We start from the raw sequence: 24,835 nt of genomic DNA, 5'->3' as shown, positions 1-24,835 counted from the left end.
CAGTAGAGTTTGGTGAGTCACACCAGGGGTCGGGATGACAGAATTTCTTGAGGATCCAGCTGGGAAGCTTGGATTTTCCCTGGGTGGCAGGCGCAATGGCAGCCTTCTTGGAATCAGTGGGCATGTCCAGAAGGGCCACTTGGTCCTGAAGGGCTACTTGGCCCTTGGCTGCATCAGGCAGGCCCGGTGCTTTGTGGCTTCTCAGTCTCTGTGGGCCAGCAGAGGAGCTGTGCCCAGGCCACCTGGCAACGTTCTGTGTCTTTTGTTCGGATCTGCCGCCTCCAGCCCCAAGATCGATCTAGACCCTCCCTCCCTGCCCTTTGGCTTCTTGGCGCAGAAACCACCTTCTCTGCTCTTGGAAGTCCCATTTCTTTTTTTTTTTTGGTGGCTGGCTGGTACGGGGATTTGAACCCTAGATCTTGGTGTTATAACGCCGTGTGCTGACCAGCTGAGCTAAAGGGCCAGCCCATTTCTTCGCTGAGGCTCTTCCGATGCAAAGTCACACAAACAAGTGTTGTGCTGGGCCCAGGCCTGCCCTGAGCCTTGGTTTCCCCATCTGCACCGGGCGGGGAGGATCCGTCTGTTCTGAGCCGTTTTGCTCTGAGCATCTCCCTCAGTCCGAGTCCCTTCCCCACTCAAGCACCCCCAGCCACCACCTCACCCTTATTTTGCTGCTGTCACCGGCTTCCCAGGGTGCAGGTGGCAGGAGGATGAGGCTGCCACGCGACTGGTCCCACGTGGCCGTGTCTCTGGTTTGACGCTGCTCTGCTGAGATGACTTGGAAAGACTGTGTGCTTCCTGCGGGCTGGAAACTTGTAGAATTCCACCGAGCGAGGTGTAGAGGGGCTGGGTAGAGAGAGGGGTAGGTGCGGGGCTCCAGAGTTGTGGGCGGGTGGGAGTCACTGCAGCGCCTAAGTGACAAGCTCTCTACTTGGTCTCAACACCCCCACCCCCTGCAATCTGGGCCCACCCCAGGAAGCAGAAGGAACAGGTGTGCAAGGTCCCCGAGGGCACCAGGATGGACTCTGTCCTCTGTCCCTGTCCTCGGCCGTGTCCGGGATGGCTCGTGTCTTCTCTGCCTGAGGAGTCACTGCCCGACATGTGTGAAACCCAAGCCTGGGGACGGGTGATGTGTGGGGATGGGCTTCACTCTGGGGATTAAGGGCAGACCCGTCCCCTCTGGGTGGCATAGGTGGGTGCTGGGGTGAAGGCTCGTGGTTGGGGTCTGAGTGTTCACTGGGTCCTGTAGGGCCACCCGGGCCAGACTCCCCACCTCCTCTACCTCCCACCTCACTCAGGCACCTTGGGTTGCGGGGGCTGCAGGAGGGGTGGGGTTGCAGGGAAACACCCGAGGTGCCTTACAGGGATGCTGTGAGGAGGGCCAAGTGACAGAATCGGGCCCAGAGTACCTGCTGAGAGAAGGATCTGGGGCCCAGAGTGGATCCCTCTCTCCCTGACACACATCCAGGGCTTGGGTCTGGGTGGGGAGGGGCCCGTACCCTGGCCTCATAGGCCTTGGGATAGGGGTGGCAGCCCCCACCCCTCGACTGGCCAGGAGCCCATCTTTAGGAAAGACCCTTCTTAGGTGAGTGTTGCTGGCCACTGTCAAGGGCCTGGTTCGTGGGAGCCAGAGGCAATCCCCGTCCCCAGCAGGTGAGATAGCAGCAGCTGGCTGGTGAGGTCAGAGGTGGCCTCCCCATGGGCCGGTGTGCCACCTGGCTGCAGGCACTGGGCTTGCCTGCCGAGGCTCCACTGCGTGACAGAGCAGGAGAGGGCCCGGGTGGGAGCAGTCAGCTTCCAGAGGCCTGGCCCCTTGCCCTCTGCACGCAGAGGTCGCTGGAGACTGAAGCTCTGTTTTGTTCTGCTCTGGCTGCCCCATGCTCTAGGCCCAGCTGCCCTGGCTGACCGGGGGGAGAGGGGGGACCCACAGTGGCTGAGGGACAGAACGAGTGGCGACACCAAAGCTCAGGCCACAGGCCCCATCTCCCCAACTCACTGGACCCCCGGGCCACAAGAATAGAGGCAGGGGCAAGAGAGGGATGGAGGATGCCACTGGGGGCTGAGAACAGTGACGCGGAGTCACCTAGGAGATCCCCAGTGAGCCACCGGGATCCCAAGGCCCAGCAGGCCATACTAGGATGAGGCCAGGAGTGAGGGAAAGGCAGGTTTCAGCTCAGCTAGAAAGGGTCCTCCAAATGGGGACTTGCTGCCCATTAGTGGGGGAGGTCCCGGTCCTGCAGGAGCAGACTCCCACGATGGCTGCTGGCTTTGGGCTGTGTGGGGTGTCACCGGGAGCCTTCGCCTGCCTTTCGTCATCCCCCCAGCTGCCGCTGTCAGGCTGCCCCAGGTCAAAGCACCCGGCCTGATCCCCTCCTTCAGGGGCAGAGGGTGCAGCCCCCCTCCCACGGGTATCCATCACATGGCACCACCTGGTGTGCCCTGCCTGGGTCCAGGCACTTCTGTGGCCTGAGCAGTGCCAGTAGCCTCTTTCCAAACCCTCATTTTACTCCTTAATTTGACTGGCACTTTGAGCATCCAGCTGGGGCCAGGCTTCAGCCTCCTCTTGGGACCCCAAAATGTCAGCACAGTCCGTCCTCCAGTGGTGGGTGGTGGGCACGGCTCTGGATCACTTCCCCACCCCCACCGTGGGGGCTGCCTGCCAAGATGATGTTCAGAGGAGGTTCTGAGTGGGGAGGGGTGCTGTGCCTGCTGGAAGCTTGGGGACAGGGTGCAGGAAGAAGCTGGGGGGAGGGGGTCGCTTGGCTGGAGCAGCTGGGCTCATGGCGAGAGGTGCCCTCGGCGGGCATAGGGCCTCACAGGCCGGCTTGGCAGTGGGGAGCCAGAGCCAGCTCAGAGCAGGCCAGGGAGCAGCCAGCTTGGGTTTGGACAGCTTGCTCTGGCTCCGAGGGGGTGAGGCTGGATGCAGGAGGGGCCGGGAAGGAGCTCCAAGGGGCTAAGCAGGCCAGGCAGGGGCACAGCGAGGAGGTAGAGCCCAGCATCACCTACCCAAGTTGTCTGGCTGCCTTTATTAAGCACCCACTGTATGCCTAGGTCCAGAGCTTATATACCTTATTTCCATCAAAGCCCCTCCCTGCGGCTCCTTCAAGGGGGCACTTCTCCTGTCCGCTTTCACAGCCAGGGGAGGGGTGGGAGGCTAAAGGGCCGCAGGCCTGCCCCACCCATGTCTCCTCCTCCTGGCCCCCTGGCAGGTTTGGCGGATGCCAGCCCCAGAGACTGGCTGCCCCACGCCAAGCCCAGTGCCTGTGAGATGCCATCTCGGGTGGGTGGGGGAGGGGAACCTGGGCAGAGGAGGTGGGTGCCCCAGGAAGCAGGAGCAGCCCCCTCATCCGGCCACCCCCAGCAGATGCTCCTGGCACCCACTGGCCACTGAGGACCTCACTAAGGGAGCCCAATTTGGAGACAAAGGCCGGCTCTGCGGACAAGCACTCAGGGATATTGTCAGCCCCGAGCCGCCAGGCAGCCGAGGCGAGGCCCACAAAGGGCCCAAAGAAAGGCGCCGAGGGAGGGGCCGGGAATGGGCCTGGGCTGCACATGCCACCGTTGCCCAGGCGACGGCCCTCTCACGGAGAGGTCTGCCGGGCCATTGTCCGGGGCCCACAGGACGTGTCACACACCAGATGGTCGTGTGCTGTCTAGGTCACTTATCGGGGGACAGAGTGAAGGAATGTGGCCGGCGCCGCGGGCCGGGGCGCCATCTGTTCCCTTAGACCATGGGCACTGGGCAGGCACTGAGCGTCCGGCCGGCCGGGCCCAGCCTCCACCGCAGCTTTAATTAGCTAATTCCATAATTGGGCTTTATTTCAGGTAAATTGCATTTCACACCCGAGAGGGCTGCAATGGCCCGTCCGGAGTGAAGCACTCGGGCACTTTGTGTGCTGTCGATAATCCGCGCACCAGAGCGGCTGGGTGCAGGGACCGTGCCCTGCCCAGACGGGCCGCCCCACCCCAGCTCCCCGCGGGCTGTGGGCAGGGGTCCCAGGCGGCGGCAGGGGCCTGCGCGCTGTGGAGGGCTCTGCCTTCCATCCCCGGATTTCCACAAATATTTACCCAACCAGGAAACAACAGCTCCTGCCTTTCAGTGATTGTGGCTCCTGCGCCTCCCGGCCCCTCCCGCGCCCCGCCCCCTCCCCCGTGGGCGTGGGTGTGGGTGTGGGTGTGGGTGCAGGCCGGAACCGGGAGGCCCCTCGCCCCTGCCCCGCACTGGTCAGTGCTGGTCCAGCCAGACACCAGGATCCCGTGGGTGGGAGACAGGGCTGGGCTCCCCGGGGCCCCTGGGAGGTACAGGCTCAGCAGGGCTCAGCGGGAAGGGGGACCCACAGCCTTGTCCTCTGACAGGATCCTCAGCCAGCACTCCACACAGGAACATGGATCTTCTGTCCCCTCCAGTGGACGTGCGACAGCCCCTCCCCTGAAATCTCAGGTGCCCCCAGCCCTGGCAGCTTGGGATTTCCTGGTGGGGTCTGGAAGGAGGACAGGAGGGGGACGTTGCCTCAAAGGGTTGAGAAATGATCAAAAATCTTTGGGGTGTGCAGGTACAGGGAGCACATGCCTCCCCCCAGCTGAGCGGGTCTGCGCCTGTGCTCTGGCACTGGCACCGTTTCCACTCGCAGGATGGGAGGGCCACGCAGAGAGCCATGGGCACAGGGTTAGGACAGGCCGAGGGAGCATCGTTACTCCTGGGGGAAATTGGGGCCTCAAGGTGGGCAGGTGTGAGTATGTGAGGACCCCAGGAGCCCTGGGCCCCTCCTTGCACCCACCCCTCAGGAGTCTAGTGCTTGGGATGGGCAGGGTGGGCCTGGACGGGCCCTGCTCCTATGGTGGGCCTCGTGGGTCCTCTGTTGAGGCCAGCTTGGCCTGGGGAGGCAGTGGAGGGGCCCGAGTGCATCCCTGAAGCTGGATGCCCAGGAGCACAGCACAGCTGCCCCAGCACCGCAACCCCACAGGGACAAGCCCTCCTGCCGAGGGCCTCAGGGTCTCCTGGGAGACAGGCAGCAACCACAGTGTGACCACACCGTGTGGCTAGGGCAACCCCAGGGGAAGCCCCAGGAAGACTCAAGGAACACGGAGCTGGGCAGGAGCCTTTGATGGCATCTTGCAGCCCTGTTGAGCTCCTTGAACCCTGCCTGCTCCTCTGTGCTGGACATGCCGTTTCTGCTCAGTGGTCCCCTGGCACCTGCCTCCAGGGGACCTGCGGGGGTCCTGTCCGAGAGGGAGGCCTTGAGGGTGAGGGTCCGCTGCCTTCCCCAGGCTCTGCGCAGGGCCTGTGGGGGAAGGGAGCCCAGATGCTTGCGGGCAGCCGTGGGAGGAGGGCAGGGGAGGGCCAAGGCAACCCCGGGTTGTCTAAAGAGCCAACGGAATCCCCAGGAATCGAGGCGAGCCTGTGATTCTCCACGTTTATTAGGAAAAGCCTGCGCAATTAAGAATCAAAATCACACCGTGAAACTCATTAAAACACAGATTCCAAATCACCACAAATTATTCTGATATCTAGAAGACATAATGCCCAGAAGCAACCCCTGTCCTGTGTAGAAATGTGGCTCCTCTGCGGCTCAGCAGCTGGCCGAAGGCATGTGACAGTCCCCTTGTGTGCATCTGTACAGCTGCTCAGGCCGGGCAAGGAGTTGGAGGCGGGGGCTGTGCAGAGCAGGGTTTGGGGACCCTCCTCTCCAGAATGGGTACGAGAAGCTGCCGGCCCACAGCAGGGAGGTGGGTTCCCTCCCCTCTCAGTGAGGCACGTAGGGAAGCTGTGGTCTCAGGTGTGTCTGTCCCAGGCCCCTGTTCATGGGCAGCATCTCTTGGGAGTGAGAAAACCCAGCCCAGAGCCCTGGCAGGCCTTTGTCACGGGCTGTCCTCTAGTCAGCAAGGGCTGGGCCTGCCCTGCCCTGCCTGCTCCCTGTGGGTCCTGGATTTGAGGCTGGGGGTCAGGCTACCCATGGCTCTTGTCCAGGCTGTTCCTTTGTCTCCCCTCAGGAAGCCCCCTGGGCCAATCAGGGTGGGCCTGCGCCCGGCCTGTGCTGCTTCCTGGCCATACACGGGCCAGGCCCATGCCACTAAATGTGGCCCTAGGGAGGCCAGCCTGACCCCCCACACCTGTGTCCCAGCCACCATGCAAGCGATGTTGTCATCAGGATGGGGGGGCTAGAGCTCAGGGTTGATGGTTCATTCCTGAGAGGGGCCCCACACCGAGCGAAGTTCTAGTGCCCACTGACCTGGAAGGGGTGGCCTTGGTGAACCCCCAGGGTCAGGCTCCGCCGGGTGGCGTGGCCACTGGCTGTCCTGGGCCTTGGAGCATGGGGCTGTTCTCTTGGGCTTTCGTGACCAGGTGGGTGCCCCTTGCCGAGAGGGAGGTGGGGCAAGCTGGGAGGAGCTACTCTGGGCCTCCCCTCTCAGGATGCCCCCCTGCCCCAAGCCCCCATCAGGACCCCTCGTCGGGACCCCTTCCGGGCACTGTCAGCTGTTCGTAGGTGGGCAGGGAGTTGCTGGGCAGGAAGAGCTCGGGGTTGATGGAGCTGCCTCCGCTGCAGGGCTGGACCACCTGGGCCCCGCCCCCGCTGGGGGGACCGCCGCCCGGGGGGCTGCCACGGTGCAAGGAGAGCAGCTGGTGCAGCAGGTCCGTGATGACCACCAGCCTCTGGTCCAGCTGCATCACCTGCAGGGACAAAAGCGGACGTGAGCGGCGAGCGTGGGTCTGGAGGTGGGAGGAAGCCCAGGTGCGCAGACAGCCCTGGGCTCGATGCGGCCCGGGGCAGGCAGGGGTGCCAGGTGACTCTGCAGACTCATGCTGTGTGCAGGGCAGCACGCACGTGTGCACCCGCGTGTGTGTGCGCGGCCCTCACTCACGCCTGTGTGTGCGTATGGAATGTACATGTGTGTGCCCCCTGGGGTCCAGGGCCCACAGGCTGTGAGTCCCTGTGTGTGCCTGCACAGGGACAGCCTCAGCGAGGGGGTGGGGTGGGAGGAGCTCACCTCTCCTACTCCTTGGCCCTCACCCCCAGGTCTGGTGGCTGAGTTAGCTCCTCGGTCCCCCCTGGGGCTTGCTGGCCCATGAAGCCTCTGGCCAGGTCCTCTGGGTGGCATCCAGGCATGGCTGGGTCTACACCAGGGACTGAGCCTTGAAGTATTTGGCTTTGCTATAGGCTTTAACTTCTTGGGGCCAGGCTTGGGGGCCCTTGGGGTGGGGGATCAAGGGAGGCTGGGAGCTGTGTCTGCTCAGCCTGGAGGAGAGTTAAAACAGAGGGGTAGAGGCCAGCAGGCTGGCACACAATAGTGGCGAAGGGGCGGCTGACTGACAGGTGCCTGAGAGGGGTCAGGGGCCAGAGGGGGGGCCCTGTCTGGGTGGGCAAGGGGGGACCCTTCTGGGTCACTGCAGGAGGGGCTTGCGGGTTGGGGCCTCTCTTCTGCCCCCATCCAGGGCTTGTTCTTCGAGGTCCTTTCTGTTGTCCTTCAGCAGGGACAGCACCATCTTTCCACACCCCCCACAGGGCAGGTCAGTGCCCCAATACCTCTCTCTGGCCAGCCACATGGCCTGTTATATGCTAAGTGCTGGGGTGGCAGCTCTGTGAAGCCAGAGGGGAATTAGAGGCAGGACAGGACCCGAGATGCACGCGGTACAGAGTAGGTCTCAACAGGGGCCACACGATGGCTGTGAGGTCAACAGAGAAGCCCCCGAGCCAGGTGACCTGAAAACTCCTTGGAAGGACAGCACAGTTGGGGCAGGGGGCTGAATCCCAGTCCTGGGGGTGGGAAGTGGCTGGCCAGCCCCAACAGGGAGTCAGAAGGGCTCAGGGGCAGGAGGAGGGCAGGTGAGGGAGTCCAGGCTGGGGGCCCCTCCCCTAGGAGGGTGAGTCAGAAGCAGGTGCCCAGCCAGTGAGCTGCAGACCTGGGGGGTCCTGGCACCATTGAGGGTCTGGGGAGGATGCAAAGCTCAGATGGCAGCCATGGTGGGATTGGTGCCCTGGGGTGCTCTGTAAGAGGACAGAGTGGGCCCCTCCCCTCCCCCATCACAGGTGTCTGCAGCACTGGAAAGACCAGAAATGGTAGGGGAGGCGGAGGAGTCTGTGGGGATCAGCAGATCAGCACGATTAAGGCAGAACAGCAGCACTGCTTCAGGGAAAAGTGTGGCTTCGGGTAAAAGCCACAAAGATGACTCAGCCAAATGTCAACCACTGGGGCCTGAGGACTGGGTGTCTCTGGCTCCAAGGACGTGCAGCAGGCCATCATCCCTGGACTACGTGTGAGCCGCAGGCTACCCCAGCAGGCCTGTCCCCTGGGCCCCCCTCTGCCCACCTGGCTGGATGGGCTGGGGACAGGGGGGCGGGGGCTGGGGCTGGACCCAGAGCTGGACCGTGAGGGTGGGAGGGCTGCTGGGTGAAGCGTGTACAAACCCCACGCGGCTGGAGGCTGAGCCCCTGTTTGCCAGTTTGCCAGGTTCCGGGAAAGGTCCAGGCCCTGCTCCCAAAGGTGGGAGCTGCGGTCACCAGTGCTCCCTCTTGCCATGGATGCTGCGTGAACAGGAGGGGAGAGGTGGCTGGGCAGGGCCAACAGAGGGGCTGAGAGGAGGGGTCTCTCCTCAGTGAGGGCCAGAATGCCAGTCCCAGCAGCCCGGCAGGGCTAGGTGGGCACCCTCTACTGTGGGGTGGGGGGGAGGACACCCAGGGGACCCACCTCCCCAATCTCGAGTGGCAGTGGCTGCAGTCGTGGTGAGCTGAGTCGAGACCTACCTGCCTCGGGCCCAGGGACAGCTGAATGTCTGAGGTCTGATCGCCCAGACCAGAGGGAGCCTAGTCTTATTTTTCCCAGACAAATCTGATGTGGAAGCCCAGGCTATAAAGGAAAGGGGTGCATGGCTTCTGTGCTTTGGCCGGGGTGGGGGCCCAGGACCACTCTCCCAGCGCCCCTTGCCCAGGTGCCTGCCAACACCTTAGTTCTTTGCCAAGCCATTTAGGGACCACCCATAGAGACCTCTACCCCATGCTATAGACGTGGACACTGAGGCCCAGGAGGAGAGGGGTCTGTCCAGCTGGGACCACTGTGGCCCCCATCCTGCCTAAGCTCTCACCCCACAGCTCCATACCAGGGGCTGCTGTGACGAGAAGACATGGTGGTTGTGTTGTTGGGTAGGGAGGGCACTCGAGGGACGGGGTTGCTGGAGAGAGCAGAGGGTCGGAACTGGCTCAGAAGAGGGATGGATGCTCGACAGTGGGTGAGGCAGGGTCATGTGGAAGGAGGACCAGCCTGAGGAAAGACAGACCAGTCCCTCTCGTTCACCTACGCACCAGACCCCTGTGGCTCCTGAAGCTGGTAGGACCACCCCCTGCAGTCCCACCAGCGGCTTGTTTCCTGGGAAGGCTGTGGAGGTCACCCAGGCTTCAGGGTCCACATGGGGAAACTGAGCCCCAGGTGCCTAGCAGATGGAAGCTGCTCTTTGGTGGCAAAGCCTAGATTCACCTGCTGGATCTACAGGCCAGCAGCGCTGAACGAGGCTGGTATCCGCGTGGTCTAACGTCACTTTAACTGTGCAGGCCCAGCTTGGGTATTGACTGGTTTGGCATCAATTAAAGCACCAAATACATCACAGAAGAAAATTTGTGGTTTCATAAATTTTCACTTTACGGTACTTGAACATCTGTCGAAGCCCCACATGTGCTAATGGGTATGGAGGCCTTTATAGGGTGTTCTTGGTGGCTGGGTTGTAGGCAGGGTGTGGAGGCTGCTGGGCGTGTCTGCTGGCTTGGTCCTCAGCCACCCGGGGTGGCCGCCGCCTCCCCACTCCTGGCAGGGAGCCCTAGCACCTTGTAGAGACGCCCTCAGCCTCCTGCCTGGGGATGCCAACTCACCTCCGAGTGCCACCGAAGGGTGTCCCTGAGGCTGCCCGGGCCAGCACCAACCTCTGCCCTGCTCTACCCAGTTCCCAAGTTCACCTTGGCCCCATTGGCTGCTGGGGCTTTGACGGGCTTATCGGGGTCTCTGATCCCAGGGCCATGCTCCTATTAGCGAGGCCGTAGGAGGCAGAGGGCCGGGGGTGAACTAGGACATGGGCTGAATCCCAGAACTGGAATCCCAAAGTCTGGGGCCAAAAGCCACCATCCCCTCCTCACCCAAGGTAGGGGCGGGTCTGGGAGGCCAGGAAGGAAATCACGTGGTGGGGGTCCTCTGGCCAAATGGGTCCCCTCCAGAGCCTCCAGGCCACCTGTTGGGGGCTGCCTGAGTGCTCCTGATCATCTGCAGAGTCCTCCTGGTCCCCCAGGGGGTCCTCCCAGATTCTTCTGGCTGCCTGCAGGGTCCCTCCACATGCCTGTGGAGTCCTCCTGGGTCCATCTGGTCAGTTGCAGGGTCCTTCTGGATGCCTACCAATTTTGATAGGCAGAGCTCCTGTCAGTCGCCTGCCCTGTCAGGTGCCCAGTGTGGCAAGGAGTGGAGAAGAGTGGGCGGGTCGAGCCCTAGGGAGCCCTCTGGGCCAGGGCCAGGGCCAGGCCAGTGTGGACACCCCTTACCCTGAGCTATGCCCTTCATCCTTGGGCTTGGTGGCTGAACCACTCACCCACTGGGTCTGGCTTCTGAGTTTGCCCGGCCCCACACAGACCCCAGGGCCCTGTCGTGCCCTCTGCCCAGCACACCTTGGGCCTCTGTCCTCCGCTGGCTGTCTGATTGCCCATGGTGGGGGCTGAGCTGTGGTCGGGCTGGTCTGGGTGCAGAGACCTGGCAATTTGCATCCTTTGTTGGGATCTCAGTTTCCTCGCCTGGAAAGCGAGTGACCCTCGCTTGGGGGGTCACATGCAGGGAGAAGGTGCATGCAGGAGCATACAGGCTGCTCTCCTGGGTCTTGTCTCCTGCTCGCCAGGGCTCCTTGAGCAGCCTGTCGTGGGGCCTCCTTGCCCTGGGCTGTGGGCAGCCCTGCTGGCCCCCTGCTCTGGAGCTCAGCCCCAGCAACAGCACTTCTCATGGAGCCGCACCTGATGTGGCCTTGCCTGGTCTTCTCCCCTCACAGCTCTAAGTGCAGGTGCCTCCTTCGGGCTTAGATATGTGGTAGCTGTGGTACTGGGGAGCCCAGAGAGGGCCTCAACCACCCCAGAGTGGCCCTGGCCAGACCCTAGCCGCAGGGGTCCAGGCACCGGGGCGACATTCCCCAGGAGCCTCTGGGACAGATCAGTTTTGGGGATCTTGGATCTTGCCATTATTTGCAATTTGATAGAGATTAAAAGCGCAAAAGAAACAAAAGCTCCTTTGTGCCCCGCCTCAACTCACCAAATTAATAACCGTCAGACGACGTATGCAGCCCTCGGAAGAGAAAAAGGCAATTAGAATAACAGCTAGTTAGAGAGCCCCGGGCGGCTGGTGACCAAACCCGAGCAAGGGATCCTGTTTGATGTGGTTATGAATTTGTTTTCAAAAGAAAATCTTGAAAAAGAGTCTTTCAAGGGAAATTTTTGCCGAACCTGCCCAGCCTTGATCCTGCCTAAGGCCTGGCCTAGTGGACGCCTTGGGCTGTCTGGGCCAGACTGGCCAGGGCCGGGCAGGGAGGCTGGGCATGCTGGGCCTGGGCTGGAGCCCTGGTGCCGGCCAGTGGCTGAAGGCACAGGACCTCCTCTGGAGACAGGCCAGGGCCCTCTGTAGGGTACAGGGTGAAGGCCACCTTGGCCTTCGCTCCTGTGTGCCCTGAGGAGCCAACAGTTACCAATTGCTTCTCAGGGGTGATACTCAGAATGTTTAATACCAGGCGTTGAGCAACTGGGTGCTGGCCTGGTGCCAAGTGGGACAGCAGGAAGTTGGGGAGGGGGTTCTAGGCCTGGAAGCCATGCAGGAGCCAGGAGCCCAGCTAGCTATCCTGGCAGTGATTCCTTGACACGTCTGTGCACCTGCTCTCGCTAGATTCACCCTATGCCCCCACTTTACACGGCCTGGATGGATTGCTGACTGTTGGTGCGCCAAGGCGCAGACCACCCCTCAGACCTATCCCAGGCCACCCCCATACCTCCTACACACCCCAGCTCTCCCCAGTGCCTCCAACACTCCCACCTAAGCCAGGCACGGGTGGCGCCTCAGGCCTCACCACACATGCACATGGTCCAGATGGTACATGCACTCAAGTAATGGGGAGTAATTGCGGCCATCAGAGACTTATCACCAGACACCAGGCTCTGTTCCCACGTCTTCAGGCGTCAGTGCTTTCGATCCTCACAACATCCTACTGAGTGAAACATTACCCCACCTCATTTTACAGATGGGAAAACTGAGGTTCAGGGAGGCAAAGTGTGTTGCCCAAGGTTGTCCAGCCAGAAAGTGCAGAGGCAGGATCTGAACCCGGGCAGTTTGCTCATGTGTCCTCCATGGACCCAACGCTGCTGCTGCCCCCCACACAGGTGCATGCTCACCCAAGGAGGTGGCCTCAGTCACACTGGGGCCTGTGGGTGCGTGCCGGCCAGCCACAGTACAGAAAGCGCCAGCTGAGCAGCTGCCCTGGGACTGGCAGTAAAACCTCGGCAGCTAGATTTTCCTCCAAGAGCTGAAGCACTAAAACAAAGCCATAAACACAATTACACCGTCTCCCGCCGTAAATTACGACCTTATGAAACGCTGTGATCTATTTCCACACGTACCCAGCTCCGCAAGACCCGCCAGCCCCACGAGCCCTAACGAAAGGGTGATTTGTGTGTGTTATTCCTCATCTCTCTGTGGGGGATGGGCTTTCCCCAGCCCTGAGGCGTCAAGAGGCCCAGGCCAGGGACAGATTCCCCTCCCCTCCCCCTAGGCTGAGGGCTCCTGGGGGCTCTGGAGGCGAGGCTGAGCCCCTGCAGCTCTCACTCAATGGTAGCTGGGTCCTTCTCTGTGCCAGAGGCGGAGGCCCGGGGCTCATGGAGCCTAGTTCTAGTCGGACAAGCAGGTATTGAAGGGGCAGACATAGCCGATGCCAGGTGCCTTGGGCAAAGGAAAGGCCAGGTCTCTAGGAGGAGCAGAGGGAGGAAGGTGGCCTCGGATCAGGTGCCAGCGAGCCCCGAGGGTGGGGCGTGACCTGTGCAGGCAGGAACAGTAGGGACAAAGGCCCTGAGGCAGGTAGGTGCATGCTGCCATGTTTCAGGAATATCAGAGATGCCTGGAGGGGAGTAGTCAAGGAAAGGAGGCCAGACGGAAAAGACAGAGGGGCCTGGGGCCTTGGGGACCACAAGAGCAACTTGGCTTCTCTTGGGAGTGAGATGGGAGCCCAGTAGGGCAGTTATATGACCTGGTTTTGAAAGGACCACTGTGTAGAAACACACCATGGGAGGCCAGCCAGCAGGCTACTGCAACAGTCCCAGTGAGAGGGTGAGGCACCGGCCATTCTCCTGGGGCCCCAAGGCCGGGGTGAGGGGACAGAAGCTCACTGCCACTCCCTCCTCAGGGTGGGTGCTGGGCAGAGGCAGGGGTGACTCTTCGTTGTCACTGATCTGTCAGGGCTTTTGCATGTGAAGAGAGTTTGTTCTCTGATGTGCACAACTATTTTTTCCTAGCGAGCCATTTGCTTTGTAAATGGGTTTTGGCAATTATTGCTTTCGGTTGGGTATATAGAAGTTTTACCCATTTTTCTCACTTTTTCATGTAGTCAAAGCTATCCACGTTTTCCTTTAGTTCTGTGCATGCACGGCCTTCCTTATTCCAGGGCTTAAATATTGTTTTCTAGCACTTTTTTGTTTTGTATTTCGCCCTCAAGTCTTTGATTCACGTGGGAATGATTTCGAGCTGCAGACCTGCTTTCAGTGGTCGCCCATTGCTCCTCCTCCACCCACTGACCCAGCTATCTTTTCCTCACCGAACAGGAATGTCCTTTTTCTGCACCGTGTTCCATGTGTCTTCATTTGCTTTGGGGTCTACACTAACCCGCTTTAATTAGGGTGGCCTCGTCAGGCTGAGGTATCAGCAGGCAGGGCCTTCCCTCTGGAGGTGAGAGACAATGGTGGCTTGGTCGTGGGCCCAGCAGGGGCATTGGCGAGGAGACCTCGCAGCAGCACCTCACTTGGGCGACCTCCATGACTTCTGTTCTCACCTTGCTAGTTGGAGAGGTCTTGTTCCTCTGCTCAGAGCCCAGAGAAGGCCCCCCTGGCACTCTGGGCAGAAGACAAAAGTCCTTGTTGTGGCCATGGGCGTGAGCCCGTTGCCTCCTCTCTGCTCCTTCTCGGTGCTGGAGTGTCCCCCTGAGCTCTCAGGCGGCTCCTGCCCTCCCCTGGTCTGCGGCCTGCAGGGTCTGTGTGTGCCGCGTCACTGATGTGCCCAGCTGATGCCCGTGGGCCGGCCGCGTGGCCCCCACCTGGATGCTCAGCCACCTCCTCCAGCCCCAGCAGCTGTGTTGGGGCCAACATCGAACCCTAACTCACACCCACAGCCTGGCTGAGCCTCGGAGGTGGCTCACATAGACATTCACATCGACCTCAGGGAGGAGACAGAGGTTACGGAGGGATCAGTAGCAGAGTGGGGCCCACACAGCACGCAGCTCCCAGCAGCCGCAGCCCCTTGGCCTGCCTCCCCAGGAAGGGTCCTGGAGGCCAGGAAGCTGCCTACGGCCACCTGGCCAGTGAGTGGGGGTGGGGAAGAGCCAGTCCCTGCTTAGGCCTCAGGAGGGCCCTGCCCGTGGAGACCGGTGGGCACGGTTCTGTGCCTGAGGGCCTGGGGCAGCTGGCCGCCCTGCCCAGCTCCACTAGTCCCGGGCCGGGCTGGCTCTGTGGCCACTGCTTGGGGCCTGACGAGTGGGAACGCAGGGCCGGCTGGAAAAAGGCGCCGAACGCGAGGAGCCGTGTTTGTGCTGGCGCCGGCACAAGGCCCTGCCTGCATTTGATTCTCCTCTGCCTTCCCCCCCGCTGCCCCCTCTGATGAGTCCAGGAAGCCAGGCGGGTGCTGGGCAGAACACGTCGTACTGGGAGCTAGTGAGCGCTCCGAGCCTCAGCCAAGCCCAGGTCCCGGGTAGCTACGGCGCCAGGTGGGCAGGGGCCTGCCGCTGGCTGCCCCCACATCCTCCCGCCCACCAGTACCCGCACAATTCGGGCCCCCCAAGTGCACCAGCCCTAGGGCCCCCAACAGTACGCCTGGCAGCCCAGCAAATCTTCCTTGTGTCTTCACGACCAGCCCGGCCTCTGGAAAACCACAAGCCTGCTGCTGCAGGGGCCTGAACCAGGGCTCAGCCCGGCTGCCTGCACCACTCCCACCTGCCCCACTGCTGCAGCTGGGAGGCAAGGGTGACAGCCCAGGCCCCCTCCCCAGGGTCGCCCACAGACCAGCACATGTGGGCACAAGGGTGGGCCCATTGCGGGAATGGCCCAGGCCTCTATTGCCCCACACCTCATGCATTCCCCTGTCCATCTGACTGTCCATCCACTCGCTTGCTCAGAAGACATCTTTCTCTCCCTGCTCATGGTCAAGTCTCTGGGAAGGGCTGTCCACACTGCCATCGCCGTTCCCCTTCTCTGTGCACTTCTCACGCCTGAGGCCAGCCCTTGCTACCCGGGGGCCGCTCCTCCAGGCCTTCTGACTGCAGCACAGGTCCCTTCCACACTCGACTGTCCCCAATGCCACACTCGCCTGTGACCTGCCCATCACGTCTGAGAACAGAGGCACATGTGTATGTGGGGGTGGGGGTGTCTCCTGGGGGCAGGGTCCGGCTCCACTGGATAGCTCCACAGGCACATGGGGGATCCCAGGGGAAGAATTAGCCCTGGCGTGCCCCCCCAGCTCCTGGCACCTCAGAGCTGCCTCTGATGGCTTCCCTGTCCCCAACGTCACCTGCGCCCACAGCCTGCTACACTTTCTCTACAAGCCTGTCTCACGCCACCTTTGGGGCCCAGGACCGTGTCTTGTCTTTGGACACTTGAAACAGATTCCCAGGGTGCTACCCACCAACGACGCATGCTCCATGAGCCTCTTACTCGGACCCCACCCTTCTGCCCTGACCCGCCCTGCACAAAGAGGGGCTGCCGCACTGCCTTGTCCCCCTAAATCCAGCTCCTAAAGCATCACTGTTTACTTCTGGAGCATTTGATTTCAAAATTAGTGTGTTTACCAGGTCTTGCACGACATGAGTCCTCTGTGAAAGCACTATCCCTAAAAAATAAAGGCATTTCAAAGAAACACTGTTTGACATGCCTGCCTCTCTCGGGGCCCTTCCTATACCAGGGATCTTGGGGATCTGTTGCCGATTCTCCCGCTTTTTCCAAACATGCTCACAGAAAAGGTGACCTGATGCATGTGGCTCCCGCGTGCTTGTTTTTACCCCACATGGGTTTCGAGGCTGGTCATCCAGACACATCAGCCACGTTTTTTCCCGGGGATGACTGCACAGCCAGCCTTCCTGTGAGGATCTGCCAATGTCCCATCCCAGGTCCCTGTTGGTGGATCCAGAGGCCGAAGGGTCCCTAGGCCCACCCTAGGCCCACATGTGCTGGTCTCTAGGCGACCCTGGGGAGGGGGTCAGGGGGCTCTCACCCTCTCCTCCTGGCTGTAGGCTTCTCACCCCCTTGACTGAAATATGAACTGGCCTTACCAGGGAAGTGTGTGGCCTCCGCCCTGGCCCCTCTGCCTCATGGCCCCAGACCATCCTCCCTGCCTCCCCTTCCAAAGCCCTTGCTCTGAGTCAGGGTTGTCAGAGGATGCCATCGCCCCCTCGGTGCTGAAGATCTGAGGGCCACCTGCCCCTCCACCTCAGGGCTCTTTTCATAATGCTTGGTGGTTTTCACACTTTCCAACCCTTTGGGCTCCCAGGCCCTTGTCCCTGTCTCCACCCCTGGCTACCCCACCAGTCACTCCAGAGTGGCCCCTCCTTGGGGAGCTCTGTCCCTTCCCCGACTGTAAGCTTCCATACAGTCTGAGTCTATGCCTCCTATGATTCCAACATGCCCTTGACCCCTGAGAGAATACCCCCTCTCCGCTCATCCACCTCACCCTGCTTGGCTGCCCTCCTGGCCCCCGGGGCCTCCTGCCATTTCCAGACAATCCAGCAGGTCCTGTCACCGGCCCTTTGCACCTTCTCCTCTGTGAGGAAAGCTCTTCTTTTAGAGCCTCTGGCTCCCCTTCCCTCTCTCAGTATTTATTCAGTGTCCCTGTCCTAGAGCCCTCCCCAGCACTCTTTCCACAAAGACACCCCAGCCCCACATGCCAACGACGCATCCATTCCGCTTTCTTTCTGACGCTCATGGCCGCTGCGCTGACTTTTCTTGTTTTCTGTCTCTGTCTATGACAGATGGTCAGCTCTGAGGGAGGGGGTTTCTACCTTTGCTGTACCTGTGCCTGGTACACAGTAGGTGCTCAGTAAGGATATGCAGGATGAGATGAGTGAATAATGGTCACCTGAGCTCTGCAGGCAGGGTGACAGGCAGAGGGGCTTGGCTGGCGGGTGTGCATGGGCATGTGTGCCTGTGCGTGTGTGCACACACATGGATGGGTGAGCACACACGTGAAGGTGCACAGGGGTTTGGATGCTGGCTTACACCAGAGCTGTGCTGGACCCTAAGCTGGAAGTAGCGAAGCTGGGAGCTGGGATGTGGAGCAGAATCTAAGGACAGTGGCAGAGACTCCGTGGTGGAAGTGCTGGGGTACTGCTAACTGCCTCCAGCTCTGGGAGAGCCCTGCTGCCCTCCTGGTGCTGGGACGTCCAGTCTCACCGCCATTCCTGCCTCGGTCCTAGCCTGGAGGCAGGGGCCCCATGACTCAGCCGGCCAGGGCCGGGCTGCAGCTGCAGCCGACCCAGACGGGCGGGCAGCCCCGGGCCCCCGGCCCCCACCCAGGACAGGATTGCTTTTCCTCCCTCCCCCGCTTCCGGCTCCAGCTCCTAGGACAGTATTCCCTGAATCCAGCCCCCTGAGGCTGGAGCCAGATTGGAGGCTGTGCTTGGGGGTTCTGGGCTGGGGTCCCAGATGGGGGCTGGGTGGCCAGGCCTGGAATCTGGAATCCAGCTCCTTTCCTGGCATCTGGAAGAGTCTTGCGGGGAGGGAAACTTGGGATGGTAGCGACCATTGCTGAGGCTTGAATGCTCTCCCGGACCTACTTTCCCAGAGAAGACGAGGGGCTGTCTCCCCACTTCTGGGCCAAGCCCAGCATCCTGCCTCGCATTCAAGGCACAGCTGGGCCTGCCTCCCCCACTCATGGACACGACGACACCCTCCCAAGCCTGCTCCTTTCCAGCTTGTGAGGCCCAGAACCCCTAAGCCAGAAGAACCCACGCCCATTTTTCTTCCATCCTGCACCAAGCACCCTCCCCCACCTCTACTTGTGCATAGGTGTGCCCAGCCCCCATGCTCTCATGTTGGGGGAGCTGGGACAGCCCCCAAAGACCTGGGACACAGGCCCCCCAGAGGCTGGGGCCAGGAGCCGACACGCAGCTCCTCCAGGCCTCGATGGCGGGACACGGATGGCAAGAACTGGGGTTATGGGTCTCTTCCTGGCCCTCCAGCTGCTGAGAACAAGGGGCCCGTGGTGTCCCATCCTTCACTGCCACTGTTCCTGCACAGTGCTTTCTTTCGCAGCAGTTCCGATGTCATGCCCAGCCTGCCCCCACCTCCTGGTCTGCCCCAGCTCTGCCTGCCTTCCCCAGCGAGTCCCCTGTCCTCGTGGCTCAGCTAGACATGTTTGAGCCGCTTCCTTGTCACTGCATCTGGGCACCTCCTCCATGATCCGCCCCACCTGGACAAAGGCCCCGCAGGACCACCCTGCCATGTCAGCATAGCAGGTGCCTGATACCTGCCCCTGCACCAGCAGCTCAGTGTGGGGGACACGGGCTTCTGCCCACGCCTTCCTGGATGCTCAGCCTCTGGCCGTGCTCCTTGTGGCTAAGTGGGGCACCGTTGCTCTGCCCCCTCCCCTATGAACTGACTATCCGGGAAGGGGGTGAGGAGGTGGGGGTGCAGGGTGGGCCGGCAGGAAGTCGCTGGGGCTCCAGGCCAGGCCCAAGTGCTCCAGCCCCATCTGCACATATTTGGCAGGTCCTGCTCCCCTCCGCTCCCAGGCCGGCCAGACGGACCCTGGGGCTGGATGTTCCCAACCCTCCCCCAGCTGCCTGGCCCACCTTCCCCACTGTTGCCTGCAGTCCCTTTCCTGATGCTGGGCACAGTGGACTGCCTGGTCCCCAGCCCGGGCCTGGCCACAGGCAGACGGGGGCCTTGTGCTTGGCTGCCTCTCTGAGCCTTTGTCCCTGCCTCTGTAAGTCACGGCTAGCACATGCTTTCGTGGCGTGACTGTAGCACCAGCACCATCAAGTTTATTTCAGCATCTGCGCAGGCCATGTCACCGGCCTGCACAGACGGCTGCACTTACAGAGGCGGCTGGTCTCACAGAGAGCTTGCATCCTGTGCGCTGCTCATAAATCATATCCTTTCGTCCTCATACAAGGAATCAGGCGCCATTGTCATCCCACATGTTAGGGGCCAGGAAACGGGCACAGAAAGGCTGGGTAACTTTTCTCAGGTGGCCCAGCAGGAGGGTGCTGGGGCTGGTCTGAGAATCCAGGGTGGATGGCTCCTGTAATAACTACTGCTCTCTCCTGCCTTAACAAGACCTGCATGGGGGAACCCCAAGGACACCCACACAGCCCCCACAGAATCCCTGATTAACTCCTAACCCCTCATTTTCCTGATGGGAAAGCTGAGGCCTAGAGAGGGCTGGGCCAGCCTGTGCCAGGTTACCTGGTGCAGGGATGATAGCGGGATTGGGGGGAAGGCCCCGGTGTGTGGCCATGGCCAGGGTGCTAGAGGGGATGGATAAGGGGTGCCGTTGGAGGCCTGAGCTGTGGAGACTCCTGGGAAGGCCCACAATGCTCAGAAGGTGAGTGGAAGGGCAGGGAGCCCTCCACCCAGGAAGGAGGCCCTGGGCTGACCCTGGGAGCTAATGAGAGATTCAGCCCCTATCCTGTGGCTCCCAGTCACCCTTCCTGGGGCCAGGAGGAAGAGTTCCTTGGGACACTGGGGCTGGGGTGGGGGACACGTACTGACCAGACCGGGTATGGTCTGCAGGCCTCAGGAGGACCTGGGTCCCCAGCTGTCACAGCCTGCAGGTTCCCCATTAAGGGCCTTAGATCCTGGGGCTTTGGAGACTGTCCCAGATATCATTCAGGTCAAAGCTCTGAAGTCCTGCCCAGGGAGGAGCCCAGGTCCCTCTGTCAACCCTAGTTAAAGGTGGGAGCCCTACCAGGGAGCCCTCCTCTCCACGACGGCTCCATCCTACACAGCACCAGCCCATTTTCCGGAGGGATCCTGCCCAGGGTGCAGCCATCCCCGAGTCTGCATATGCAGTGCAAAGGGCTTCCTTGCCCTGTCTCTTCACAGACACTCCTGCTGTTCCTAGACCTGGAGGCACACCCTCACCTTTCCCCCTCGGAGCCCCAGCTCCTGCACTAACTCCCCCGTCCTCCTCCCCAGGGCATCAGCAGGATTCCCCATTCTCCTGCACCATCCCTCCCTCCCTGCACTCTGAAGCCTTCTCACTATCAACAAGCAGACCCATCTCTGAACAGCCCTCCCTGGGTGCTATATCTTCCATCCCCAATTCCTGTTCCCAGAGGCAATCCCTCAGCCCTCTCAGATGTCTCTTGGCTTTATCTTCGTATTTCCTAAACTATACACCTGTATTCTTTGATTTTGCAGTTTTAGACATTATTTAAATGTCCAACATGGAAGACAAGGGATCAAGGTGTTGTTCTCACAACCCCTGCCCCTGCTACTCCCTTATCCTCCCAATATAATTTATATCAAAATTTTAGGCTAAATAAATATTTACTGTCTGCATTTTACATAAACATTATGTAACTCTTTATATCATTATGTACATACTGTTTTCAGCTGAGTCATGTGGTCTTCTATGATCACATTTTGTTTTTCCTGGGGTTAAGAATTGCCTTTAGGTTTTGCTTAGTTTTTAATGCACTTGTAACTAATTCATTCTTGAATTTTCTGCAAGAATTGTGAAGTTTCTATTTAACCTGTTGAGAACACTGGCATTCTGTCCACTTTATTATTTTTTCTCCTAGAAGTTTCTTCCTGGAGTCCTAGTAGGACTAGTGGTTTTCCAGGCCTGCTGCATTATAACTTACAATGCTAGAACTTCTTTCCTCCACCATATTGGGAATTGAGAGTTTCCTTGGTTTTTTTTTTTTTTTTTTTTTTGGTGTTGGATTAACCCTGGGTCCTAGATTCTGTTTCTCTTTTTCTTGGTTTTTCCTCTCATTTTGCTGGAGCACATCTTGAAGTAACTTTCTGAGAAAAGGGATGTGTAGGTAAAAATTTTGATGAGCATGTCTGGAAAATGTCTTTATTCTACTCTTATATCTGAGAGTTTGACTAGGTATAGAATTCTAGATTGGAAATAATTTTTCCCTCAGAAGTTTGAAGGCTGCTTCCTGAATCATTGAGGAGTCTGATGCCATTTTGATTCTCTATTCTCTGTGTGTGACGGACTCTCTCTGGGAACTTAGGATGTCTACTTTATCGCTGGTGTTTTGAAATCACAATTATGTGCCCTGATGGTGGCATTCTTGGAGCTGAGGGAGGAAAAGGGGCATTTAACTTTTCGGCATGAGAAAGTGCGTTAACTGAATCTCCCTTTTTTTCATCACAATAGCTCATGCCCTACCCCCAGCTACTCCTCGTGTCTCCAAGTTGAGAATCTCTCAGGTTCAGCTTCTCCAGAGACTAAACTCCTGTCTTTGACTGGGCTGGGGAACACCTGGCCTCATGGGATGGGTGGATACCTGGCGAGCACCTACCACTCAGACTGAGCCTTGGTAAAAATCCTGTGTGCAGCCCCCACCCTCCAGCCATCCCTGAGCCTGTGTAGGGTCCTGGGCTGGAAACTACCTCATTCTCAGTGACTCTTCTCCCTGCAGGGCTTGGTGTCTACTTTCTTGTGTCTCCTAGGTTAAGTCTCCACCATTCCTTCTGCTTCCTAGTTTCCAAACTTCTGTCAATTTTTAAAAAAATATTTACTCTTGTTTTTTAATTCCAATCTTTTCAACCTTGTCGATTTATATTAAAAAAATCGTTTTTGCCTTTATTGTCATTTTAGTGGGGTTTGGATGGAGCAGAACTAAGCCCATGCAAATTTCTCATGTTTAACTAGAGGTTGTGCATGAACTCTTCAGCCCTCTTCATTTGAGTTTTTAGTGCCAGCACCCACTGCCCCAGTTACCAGTGACCTCCCAGTGGCCACTTCATGCTGCCTTCTGCCCAGACTTCTCAGAGTTTTCCTCCCAGTGGGCCAGTCCCTCCCTGCAGATGTTCCCAGAACCCGCATTCCCATAGGTTTCTTCCTATGACCTCCCAGTGGCCACTTCATGCTGCCTTCTGCCCAGACTTCTCAGAGTTTTCCTCCCAGGGGGCCAGTCCCTCCCTGCAGATGCTCCCAGAACCCGCATTCCCATAGGTTTCTTCCTACCCTGCAGGCTGCTTCCTCCAAGCCCCCTCTGTGGCCCCCTTCCTCCACTGGCTATTGCATGGCCACCCAGCCTTGGTCCTGGCCCTGCTCCTTAGCAGGTGGGTGCCCCTCTGTTGCTGACCCCAGTACATCTGAGCTCTAAAAGCCTCTACATGCAAGTAGCACTTGGTCGCTCAGAGCCAACCATGCCACCAAGTTCCTGGGCCCTGCCCTCACCACTTTGGTATCTCAGAGGCATCTTGAATTCATCTTATCCCAAACAAGCTCTAGGTACATCCTGCCTGCTCCATCCTCGTTATCCCAGAAATAGCACCATCATGCACCTGGCTGCTCATGTCCTGGGCTGAGCCACCAAGGCGTCCCCTTTCCTGTCTCCACTATTCAATTCCTACGTGAGTTCTATTTGGCTTCCAAACCACATGTGGAATTTATCCTCCGGCAAAGGTGGCTAATTGTCCCAATAGCTGCTCTCTCCTCTATCAACAGAACCCTGAACTAAGCTGGGGTTTGTCCGCCTGGAATAGAGACTTCAGTCCCAGGGGTGCATTCGTTACATTCAGTGGACAGGAGAGGAGCTGGCACGGGCAGCTTCCACGTGGGATCTTACAGCGGAGGAGACTGCCTCCCTTTTCCTTCCTTCCTGCTGCTGGAATGCAGATGTGACGGTGACCGCAGAAGCAGCCATCAGTGACCATGAGACAGAAGCCCCATGTTGCGAACAGTGAAGCAAAAGAGACAGTAGTCCAGGGTCAGGCAGCTGCACTTTGCACACGTCGTACTTGGCACTTCTGCTAATCTGGGACCCCGCAGGTGGCAAGATCGTCTCTGCGTGGGGCCATCCCCACTGTCATTGCTCAGCAGCAGCTGAACCAGGAGCCATGCCCCACCCCATGACTGTAGCACATCATCTCTTACCTGGATGCCTGCAGCACAGTGCCAGCTGCTCCCCTGTCCCTGGCACCCCCACCCTGTCCACAGCAATATCGGAACATGTCACCTCTGAGGTTCAAGCTTAAAACCCTCCGACACCTTCTGAGCTACTGAAAATATGTCCAGACTTTTTATGGGGGTTGCTCTGATGTCCCCTCCTTGGAGACACCCCCAGCCCACCTACCCCATGGCTCGCTCTGCTTCCTTCCTCCCCGCACCAGCAGCTCATGGCACCTTGCCTGTCCACCTCCCCCTGGGCTGTGAGCGCCATGAACAAGGGGTTTGTGTGGTCTCCCCAGTGCCTTGTGCAGTTCCCAGCACACAGTAGGATGCTGGGTGGGGTCAGAGTCAGGGCCCTGAGATGATGGGTGTCCAGAGGAGCTGTCACCCCATGCCTTCTCAGCCCTCTGCACTAGTGGTGGGCTGGGTGAGCTCTCCCATGCTGAGCCAAGTGGGGGCATTTCCATGTCATGGGTGGCCAGGTGTGGGTCTGCCTGGTGAGACCTTTGGGGGAGCAGCGGCAGGAAGGGAGGGAGGAAGGGCCTGAACACTGCCTGGCGCACCCCACAACACTGCATCCGCCACATTTCCATAACCGTCTCCGTGGAACTGCACGGCGGTTTCCATCAGTGCTGCCAAGTGGTGGCTGCCGGGCCTGGCCGCGGGATCTGACCCCCGAGGGGCCTGCTCTCAGCCAGGCAACTGGAAAACTGGGGAGTGCTGGGGGCCCACGGGGTTAACCTGCCCCCCATCTCAATTTCTTCATTTTCCAAAGGCCGGGCCCTCTTTCCTTCCAAGTCACAGCTGATGTGAAACGTAGCCTCAAAATGCAGCTGACATGAAAAACAATAGCACTCCCTCGGAGAGGGCCTGCTGCGGGCTGGGCGCCCCGCCCCCATAATTACTCAAGACATTGGCATGAGCCGGCCTGGTTAGGTAACAGGCTGCTTGCTCCGGAGACTTATAACTCACAGGCAGTTACACATAATCTCCGCAGACAACAAAATCGTTTCCAGGATGGTGGGGAGGACGAGGCCTCGGGGAGAGGGTTTGGGGGCAGGAGGGGCCAAGATCAGGCCGGAGTGGGGGTAGGGACTAAGGGAGGGGCTCCTGGGGCCCCCAGAAACACAGCCTGGGAACATGGGGAGCTGGCGAAGTGCCTATGGGAAGGAGTTGCCCTGCCCCTCTCTGCTCTGACCCCCATCCTCAGCCCAGTCCTGAAGGAGAGGCCACCCTGGTCCAGTTTGTCACTGAGCAAAGTACCAGACAAACTCACTCGTACTGAAGTGTGAATGACTGACTGCCTGGAGGCTGCCCCCGCGCCCGACTCTGTGGAGGACAATCAGTTGTCTGCTCACTGACCGTGGTCCCACTGAACATGACCTCCTCAACGGCGGGTCCACGGACTTGCCCCCGTGTTCCCAGTGACCAGTCTGTAGCAGACATTCAAAAGTATTTGTTGAAGAAGATGACAACATCTAACCCAAAGAAGGAAGCGTCCACAGAG

The 24,835-nt window shown here is 59.6% G+C and overlaps 1 protein-coding gene across 1 annotated transcript in view; it reads right to left on the bottom strand.

Moving 5' to 3' along the window:
- Nucleotides 1-5,400: 5,400 nt before the first annotated feature.
- Nucleotides 5,401-24,835, bottom strand: part of LOC103603458 (potassium voltage-gated channel subfamily KQT member 1-like) — a 76,001-nt gene continuing 56,566 nt past the window's right edge. Inside the window, exon 5 of the mRNA XM_008587973.1 lies at nt 5,401-6,670. Coding sequence (XP_008586195.1) covers nt 6,437-6,670 — 234 coding nt within the window. The 3' untranslated portion in view covers nt 5,401-6,436. The remainder of the gene's footprint in view (nt 6,671-24,835) is intronic.

The sequence above is a fragment of the Galeopterus variegatus genome, unplaced genomic scaffold (genome assembly GCF_000696425.1).
Source record: "Galeopterus variegatus unplaced genomic scaffold, G_variegatus-3.0.2 Scaffold4612, whole genome shotgun sequence".
NCBI lineage: Eukaryota > Metazoa > Chordata > Mammalia > Dermoptera > Cynocephalidae > Galeopterus > Galeopterus variegatus.
This window is presented reverse-complemented; position numbering and strand designations above follow the sequence as displayed.